General features: G+C 36.9%; 1 protein-coding gene across 1 annotated transcript; it reads left to right on the top strand.

Moving 5' to 3' along the window:
• Positions 1-3293: 3293 nt before the first annotated feature.
• LOX6 (PLAT/LH2 domain-containing lipoxygenase family protein) lies at positions 3294-9829 on the top strand. The gene is made up of 9 exons (XM_078294251.1): positions 3294-3756; positions 4388-4668; positions 5296-5533; positions 5757-6086; positions 6523-6608; positions 6945-7052; positions 7689-7990; positions 8383-8649; positions 8875-9829. The coding sequence occupies exons 1-9, from the start codon at positions 3408-3410 to the stop codon at positions 9632-9634; spliced, it is 2721 nt and encodes a 906-aa protein (XP_078150377.1). The 5' UTR covers positions 3294-3407; the 3' UTR covers positions 9635-9829.
• Positions 9830-10183: the final 354 nt, after the last annotated feature.

Here is a 10183-nt window from a genome sequence, read left to right on the forward strand (position 1 = left end):
GGCCCGAGCTATCTCATCTCTATAATGGACTAAACTACAAGATTTTAAATTTTTATTTAAACATCTGTTTAATAACTTGAGCAAGAGTAATAGGATGGACTGAAATTTTATTATTGGAATAGGAAAAAAAATGGGAAAGGGTTTGAGAGGTTTTCAAAAATCTAAAGACATTCATCCGAAATTTTTATTAATAAAAAATAATTAAATAAATATTGATAATGGAGAAGAAAATTATATTTTTTTTGACATCTAAGAAGAACGTGATTGTTTATAACTATCACGGCCTGTTTAGCGAAATCTAATTACAAACTAATTAAACCGTGGAAAAAAAATCCCGGCCTTTATAGACTATCATGGCAAGAGGACTTTATAGTCTATCATGTCCAGATGTCACAAAACCGAATTGCTGAAGTTTTCAACATGTTGTGTGAAGGCTGAAGCAGACTGTTCTCTCTGACCGTGGCCCATGATAGACTTTGAAGTCCTCTGGCCGGCCTTGATGGACTATGAAGTCCAGAGTTTTTTTTTTTTTTTTTCTTTCCGCAGTTTAGTTAAGAGAGTAATTAGATTTTCGCTAAATTGGCCATTATAAATTATTAGATTTTTTCTAGATGTCAAAAAAACACAATTTCCTTCTCCATTATCAATATTATTTAATTATTTTTCTATTAATAAAAATTCCGGACATTCACTCGATATGGCGTCAGTTTGGACACCTCATCAGATGGAGCTCTCTGCTTGAAAAAATAAAATTATCTGAACGTTACTCCAGACAGCGTCCTAAGCAAAATAAAAATAAAATAAAAATAAAGGCAAGCTTAATATCTGATAAAATTTATTTTGAAAAACAAGGACGCCACCTTCAGTTATGCTTATATATGCTCATCTGACCTCTTTTGACAACAAGAAGGTAGAGATGCATATGATTTTATAATTGATAAATTTTCATCAAAACTGAATGCATGGAACTCATGGAAGTGTCGTACATTATCTCCTGCAGGCAGACTTGTTCTTATTAAATCAGTTTTACAATCACTACCGGTGTATTTCATGGCTACAGCTAAATTCCCTGCTAGAGTGCTCAATGCTCTGTCCAATTTGATGAGGCGATTTTTTTGGGGAGCTCTAGACAAAGATAGATACCTTGCTTATGTTGCTTGGGAAAAGATCACAATGCCGTATGACATGGGTGGCTTAGCAATTCGTGATTTACAAAAGGTGAATGAGGCATTGTTAATGAAGGCTTTATTTAAATTAGCAAAGAATGGGGAGGCACAATGGGTGAATTTGGTCATATCAAAATATTTGCCAAGGAGTCATCTATGGCACAGCTCAAGAACAACACAATGCTCTATTTTTTGGAAAAGTATTATGGGGGTTGAAATCTTCTTCTTCCAATCATTAAATGGAAAATTGGGGATGGGGCTGCATGTCAGGTTTTCGGACAACCTTGGTTTGAAGGGGCTACTGATTATAGGCCGACAGTAATGAATAATTATATGCAACATATGACAGTTAGCAATTTGTTGGATGAGGAAAGGAAGGGGTTGGAATGTAGAAGAGATATCAAATTTATTTGGCTATATGTCAAGAAGCAGGTCAAGACCGCTTGATCTTCACACCTTCTTCAAGTGGGTCTTTTTCAGTCAAAATTACATATAACATGATAGCAAATATGCAGCAGCAACAAGGGTCACGTTGGCAAGGTATCAATATTAAAGATCTCTGGAAGTTAGTTTGGAAAAAGGGCTTTGTGTTACCTCAAATACGATTATTAATTCCTTTTGAAATTACTAAACCGTGGCCTACCTCTCCAACAAATCTTAGTGCAGCGGTTAAATAAGGATAAGGCTCAATGTCACGTATGTTGTGAAGGAGATGAAGATATTGGCCATCTAATGTTTCTCTGCACTTTTGCAAGGCTGTCACGTATTCCTTTGGTCATTGCGGATTAAGATCTGATGTTTTGGGGGAGGATCCGATAAGAGGAATTATGCATTTGGCATCTACGTACTGCCACTGATATGGAATGGACACAAAGGGTTAATGTTCTGTGGGCACTTTGGAGGTTCAGAAATTATTAAAAGAGGTTAATATAGAGATCAAGGTGGGAATGTCCTTCAATAATGCTGCTACCTCTTTAATTTGCTCAACAGCACTGGAACATGGCCATGATTATATCTGTTACGTGGATGGATCTTGGACTGATCAATGGAGTGGCAGCATAGGGTTCATCATCCTCAAAGGTGCCTCTCTGCAATACAGGTCAGCAGGTGTAATGGTATGTTGTGCGGCACAAGCGGAAGCAAAAGCTTTGGTAGAAGCAATGCAGCAAGTGGCATCACCAGGTATTACTTCGTGCATGTTCTTCACGGATTGTCAGTGGTTAGCAACAGCGTGTGAGCAACTAAAACCTCCCATGGATACCGACTGGAGGGCTTTCAAAGAATTCTACAAAGCATGGGAATTGATGAAGACTTATAAAGATTTTAATTGTTCTTTTATTAATAGAGAAAGGAATGTTGTGGCTGATAGTTTAGCAAAATTAGGGAGAGGGCATGGGTGGGACTACTCGGGTTATACTTTTCCTTTATTTTTGCAAACTAGATTACAGAGTATGGATGGATTGGGAGATTTGAGTATTATGTAATATTGCCTACGGGCTTGTCTTAAAGCAAAAAAAAAAAACAACAACAACAAAAGCAGCACTCATCACCGACATTGTTAACTATGTCACTCTACAGATTGGTGGTACGGTTGCTAATTCTGGATTTTCTAAGAAATACCAAGTTGAGATTAAATTTCCTTTGAAAATTAATAGGTTTTTATTAAAACACCAGTAAAGGTGTCTCAGCCTAGAGAACTGTACACTGCAAAAACGGACTGTTGTTTAGTTGTTCAAATTTTACGCACGCAAAGCGCTCGACTAAATGCTTCGGAGATAATTAGTTGGTCTTCATTAGTAACTCAATATATATATATATATATATATATATATATTTTTGTTCGACTCGTCACTCAATATCGCTCACCAATGGAAGTGCTATAATGTGAAAAGAAAGGTCCACGAAGAAAGCCAATTCAATGTGAATTAGTTAATAACCTTCATTTGGGTAACCTTATTAAATAAATCCGAGTCAAAAAAAGAGGGTGGAGTGGACAACTAAATAATATTATTAAATAAATCTTATGAGATGGCGTCCTTGTCTTATGAGATGGAATGCCTTGAGCGGTTGAGCCCTTGACTGACTCTGTTATTTCTTTCTTCTTTCTTTATTAGGATGTGGCACTTGCCGATTGGCGCCATGGCCATCCATAGTAAAAGCTGAGTACTCCACTTGCCATTCTCACTTCCAAGTCTCCGCTCCTACTTCGATAGCTCAGTTGACTAGACTCGTTCTTCCCTCATGCTCTCCCAATCAGCCCTTCACCGACCCCCCACCCCCAGCCTGTCCACCGGCCGGATCACGCCTTCTCTTAAGCCCGGCCAATGGCATCTCGCTCCGAGTCGCCGATCGATGGTACGCACTGCCGTTACAAAGAAGGCTGGAGTTCTAAAACTGGCAATGCCGAAGCTGGACCCACAAGCAGAGAAAGAGGCGGGGATGGAAGGGGTTGAGGTGAGAGTGGTGCTCACTGTGAGGAACAAGACAAAAAAGAGGCTGTTGGAGGGCATCGAGGATGGCTGGGAATATTTTATTAACGGGATCGGAAAGGGGATCACTGTTCAGCTTGTCGGTGAAGAAATAGATCCTGGTGAGATACTATATATGGTTAAGTGGAGGGATCAAATGACACATATTTTTTTGTTAGCGTTTTTCCCCGTTTATGTAAGCAGAGAGCACTTTTCTGGAAAAATACTTGGGAATATTACCTATGTTCAACTAAAAGAAAGAAAAAGGAAAAATATACTAATATATCTGTTTAACTTAATTGGCGTAAAATGAAAGAAAATTATCCCAAGGCATTAAGCCCCGAAAGAAAGCAAATTTTTGGTAGGAGACATATATTTTTTAATATGAATTTGGGATGTTCCTGTCCTGTTTGTAATTATATGAATATGAAACCAAAATCTATCTATAAAAGACAATTGAATCATCTGTACTTATTTACGCTTTATGTCAATATTTTTTTCCCAGAAAATATTATTATTGAGTACTAACTACTAAGTCTTTGCAGAATCTAATTTAATTTATGATTTTTTTTTAATTTTTTTTTTCCATTATTTTTGTTGTTTGCAATTTATGTACAATTCTAGGTCTTTTCCACTTGAATCTTTGTTGAGAAATATCATTTAATTATCAGAATAGTCAACTTCATGATAATAGTGCCTTACTCTGAGAAGAGTCTCCATAATTATGTATTATTTGATTATTTCTCTCTACAGAAACCAAAGTTGGGAAGAGGAGCTCAGTGGAACCGGTGAGAGGCTGGTTGTCAAAGCCATCAGATCATCCCTACATTGTTCAATACGCCGTAAATCTGACAGTGCCTTCAGATTTCGGCCAGCTTGGTGCAATTATCATAACAAATCTTCATGACAAGGAGTTTTTTCTCATGGAGATTGTGGTTCATGGTTTTAGTGATGGACCCACTTTCTTCCCTGCAAATTCATGGATCCATTCTCACAAAGACAATCCTAGCAGCAGGATTCTATTTAGCAATAAGGTATGAATCAATATATTGCAAAATTTTAGGTATGGAAAGAAAAGAAGGCTAAACTAAATGAATAATTGTTATCTATTTTTCTTTCTTTCGATGCTATTGGTGTGATGGAGTCTATTTAAAATTTTAGCAAAAACTTGATTCATTGGAACACAGTTCTAACATCTGATCATGGTAGTAGAGGGCTTGTGCATCAGATCTTGTACAGATTGAGTTGCCAATGTTTTGTAAGTACTGTTGATTTTTTCGTTGATGTTTCATGTCATGTTCTATGAGCAATAATTCGGGCCATATAACTCAAATAAACAGAAATATACCAGAAGACGACAAGTGCTCTATTGCAGGTACATCTACTGAAAAAAATAAAGAAAAAAATACTCTTGCTGGTGCAGAGCAGTTAAAACCCTTAACCCTTAAGCAGAAAATGTACCAACATAAGAAAATAAAGAGAGAGATAAGTTTCTCAAGGCATCAGTTGGTATCACCAGCATGGTCTATCAGTACAGACCTACCTAAATGCGTTCAATTTTATATTGTAATCTGTTAGAGTAACTGTATTCCTTGGTATAACTTTTTTTTTTTTTTGTTTCCAATTTCTAAGTTATAACCAACTCCTTTGGTTGAGAACAGGCATATCTACCTTCAGAAACCCCTCATGGCCTCGAGGACCTCAGACAATATGACTTGGCTAGCCTCCGTGGTAATGGCAAAGGGGAAAGAAAGAAGCATGAAAGAATTTACGACTATGCCCCTTATAATGATTTGGGTAATCCTGACAAGAGTGATGATCTTACTCGACCTGTCTTGGGTGGATTGGAGATGCCATACCCCAGACGATGTCGTACTGGCAGACCATCGGCTAAATCAGGTAAGTACACAATGGATGACTTGGATTTTTTTCAATTTGGATCTTAAGCCTCTAACTATTGCTTTTATAAAAAAAAAAAAAAAAAATCTCTGAATAGTCGGTAAAACACTGGCACTTAGGAGGTTTAACCAGTACATAATGAGCTGTATGAAAAATGAGACATCTCAGGACATTGATTTGTCTCTTGTTGATAATCTGTTTTGGTTTGTTAAATCTGTGACAGATCCAAGTAGTGAGTATAGAGTAGAAAAGCCGCATCCAGTGTATGTACCACGGGACGAAACTTTTGAGGAGATGAAAGAAAATTCCTTTTCGACTGGAAGAGTGAAGGCGTTGTTGCACAACCTTATTCCTGCTTTGGCGGCGACTCTCTCAAGAAGGGATTCACAGTTCGAATGCTTTTCCGATATCGACAGACTGTATAAAGAAGGCTTTATCGTTAAAAACGAAGAAGAGAGCTTCATGGATAGGCTGATCATTCCTACTGCACTCAAAAGCTTCATGACTATGGGCAATAGACTGTTGAAATATGACATCCCTTCTATTATATCGAGTAATTGAACCAATGAAGCTCTAAGCTTGTTCTTCTACAATTTCATTTTCCCCTTCTTAGCTAGTGCTGTTTTCTTTGACCAGGAGAATAATAGATTGAATATCCCTTTGAAGTTTTGTCAGGGTAGATGTTTGAAATTTTATAGTAGAAAATAGGTTACTGATGGAACCACCACTGCAGATAAGAAAAGTATGAATAGCACAACAAAATGAAAACACCTTGTTGCATGCAAAATATGAAGCCGTACCCTTGGGAATAGATATGTGGTTACTTTTAGTCCAACTAAGTGAATTCATTGGTATTGGATGTGAAGAGTACGTAATCAATAATGATACCGCCTTTATTAGGTTGAATTAGTCGTCATCATAATAATATTGATACTCTGCAGAGAAATCTTTCATCTTATATTGCTCAATTGTGCATGTATTCTTGCTAGGGGATAGATTTTCATGGTTGCGGGATAATGAGTTTGCTCGTCAGGCACTAGCTGGTGTTAATCCAGTTGACATTCAAAGACTCAGGGTAATCGCTTAGTTTCATCTGTCATTCAGTGTAAATGACTTAACAGGAGCAACAGATACGTTCAGTTAATTCCCAGTCAAATCTCAGTTATGGAAATGATGAGGCTCAACAATGCAATTAACTGTTTAATGTTTAATTCAACCTAATTTTTTACCAGATAAATCATAAAATAGCGCAATTAAACAATCGACCAATGTAATTTCAACTATAGAACTAATACCAAATAACGAAATGAAAGGTTCTGGATTGTAATTGACCTAATTGGCATACCATAAACCTCAACCTTAAAAAAATTAGAATAGAAACATCTAATGCTAGAATCTTCTTTTTTTGAAGGAGTTCCCAATTTGCAGTAAGTTGGACCCTGCCGTTTATGGGCCCCAGGAATCTGCAATAACCAAAGAAACCTTGGAGCAAGAGCTTAATGGAATGAGCCTTGAAGAGGTATGATCCATCTCTTGAAAAGTTTTTATCATCAAAGTTATACTTTTGACAATAACAGTTGATTTGTCTTTGTTGATCACCAGTCTAAGAGCCTTCTTGAACTTGTTTAGTATTTTGTTTTTAAGCCATCTTTTATATATATATATATATATATATATATAGAGTACGGCTAACGCGCTTCCTCTAGCATATGGGCCGAAATGCTTCCGGTGGAGAAGGAGATGAACGGTTCAGATCGACTTTTTGGATTTTGAAATTTCAAATTTCCACCGGAAGCATTTCGGCCCATATGCTAGAGGAAGCGCGTTAGCCGTACTCTATATATATATATATATATATATATATATATATATTTTCTGTACACAGAAATAGCATCAGCTTTAGTAGGGGTCCATCTCTTGACATTTAGTTAACAATTATAGTAGTAATATATATATATATAAAAAAAATAGTATAGTTGCCGGAAATTGTTCAATTTTAATTATATGCTCACTAGAAGTTCAATAATAGTATGGCTTATACTTACCACAGTAAGCGCATTTCAGGCACAACTCATACCTCTTGTGAAAAGATACATCATTATAATATTAATATCGATGTTATTCCGTTTTTACCGGATGGTGAAATTTGTTGCAGGCAATGGAGAAAAACAAACTCTTTATAATTGACTACCATGATATCCTTCTACCATACATCAGAAAAATCAACTCATTAAAGGGAAGAAAGTTCTATGCCTCAAGGACAATTTTCCTCAAAACACGAAATGGGATCCTTAGGCCGATTGCAATTGAACTTAGCTTGCCACCTAGCCCTTCAAATTCATCACGAAAGAGAGTATATACTCATGGCCATGATGCAACAACTAATTGGATTTGGAAGTTGGCTAAAGCTCATGTATGCACAAATGATGCTGGCGTTCATCAACTAGTAAACCATTGGTAACAGAATTTTCTGTATTTGTGAAATTACCTTTTCATGACATTTGCAACTATTATCATGTGTTACATCACATGTGTGCATTTCTATGATACTTCTATATCATGAAATTAGCATACACTTGTCTGGCTTCTATCTTTTGTCAAGGATTGTAATTGTGTCCCAGAGTATTTCACTGGAAAAAAAAAGAGGAAAGCAAATAAATAACAAAATGAAATAACGAATTTGGCATCGTGCAACTGCCAACCAAAATGTTTGTTTATGCCTACTAGACATCAATAGATTGAAACGGTACTGTACTCACAAGTCAATTTTCTTGATTAAAAAAAATGCGAGTAAATAAGGTGCTTTTGCTTGTTTAACGTCCCTGTCTTTGACAATTTCTACATCTCAGGTTAAGAACTCATGCTTGCATGGAACCATACATAATTGCTGCTCATAGACAGCTTAGCTCTATGCACCCAGTTTTCAAGCTTCTTCATCCACACATGAGGTACACAATGGAGATCAATGCACTGGCACGACAAAGTTTGATTAATGGAGGGGGAATCATAGAGAGCTGTTTCAGTCCTGGAAAGTACTCGATGGAGCTGAGCTCTGCTGCTTACAAGTCTATGTGGAGGTTTGATATGGAAGCCTTACCAGCTGATCTCATAAGAAGGTAAGAGACTCATGGTCATCTGGTTCCATAAATATAGAAACTCATTAGCAAACATTTAAAGTGAAACAAATGTATTACGCAATATAGTTGGTCTATTACAGTTCAGTACATTTTTCAAGAATTCACAAGCTTGGAATTCTACGTAGATTACTTGCTGTTCACATCAATGACATTGTTCTTAGGTGTCATCCCTAGCAAACTAACACCTATTTTCTAAAAATTCAGAGGTATGGCGGTTGAGGATCTTTCAATGCCTTGCGGGGTCAGACTAGTCATAGAAGATTATCCTTATGCAGCTGACAGCCTTCTAATATGGTCTGCCACTGAAGACTGGGTCAGAGGCTATGTCAATCACTTCTATCACGACTCCATCTCTGTATCTTCTGACAAAGAAATCCAGGCTTGGTGGGATGAGATAAAGAACAAGGGCCATGCCGACAAGAAAAACGAGCCATGGTGGCCAAACCTTAACACTAAAGAGGACTTGACCCAAATTTTAACCACCATGATATGGACTGCATCTGGTCAACACGCGGCAATAAATTTTGGGCAGTATCCGTTCGGTGGTTACATGCCAAACCGGCCAACACTAATGAAGAAACTTATTCCACAAGAAGGTGAAGCAGAGTATGAGAAGCTCTTGTTGAACCCTCAATACGCATTCCTTTCCTCGATGCCATCTCAGCTGCAGTCAACACAGATAATGGCTGTACAGGATACCTTGTCAACCCACTCACCTGATGAGGAGTACCTCGGTCAGATGGTTGCATCTCATGCAAATTGGATCAGTGATAGACACGTGATGAGTTTGTTCGAGAAATTGTCTGCTCGGCTGGAGGAGATAGAGGAGACAATTAATAAGAGGAACAAAGATTTCAGTTTGAAGAATAGGACAGGTGCTGGCGTCCCGCCCTATGAGCTTCTTCTTCCCTTGTCAGGTCCTGGAGTTACTGGTCGAGGAATCCCAAATAGCATATCGATTTAAGTGCTGCATTTGCCATATTGTTATTAAAGTCCTCTACCTTGGGAGTCTGGATATATTCACGAGTGAGGCTATAGACTATAGTACTATGCATAACGTAGATTGGTCCGTACTATCGATCAATATTTTCCTTTTTGGAGTCCAATGATCTGAACATTTCAACATGATTTCATGTGAAAATAGTACTTGTAATTCAAATTTTATATTTTTTAGAATATCTTTACTAATTTTTAAATTGGTAGAAAATCACTAATTTTAAATGATCTAGAATCTTTAGATAATATTCTACCTATCTAAACAAATAACAAAACATTTCTAAAAAATGTAAAATTTGATCTATAAGTAAATTTTCACATGGATATCATGTTAACTATTCATATCTACTATTTGGATTAAAAAAAAACGGAAATATCGATCTATAGCCTATATTAATTGGGCCCTGATAATTGTTCTCCACTCTCATTCCTCCATTATCTTCCAATTTTATTTGTTCAATCTCGTTCACATTTCTCACGATCTATAAGAAATTTTGTGAATTTAAAACCACGAACG

This window comes from Carex rostrata, chromosome 2 (genome assembly GCF_964058835.1).
Source record: "Carex rostrata chromosome 2, lpCarRost1.2, whole genome shotgun sequence".
Taxonomy (NCBI): domain Eukaryota; kingdom Viridiplantae; phylum Streptophyta; class Magnoliopsida; order Poales; family Cyperaceae; genus Carex; species Carex rostrata.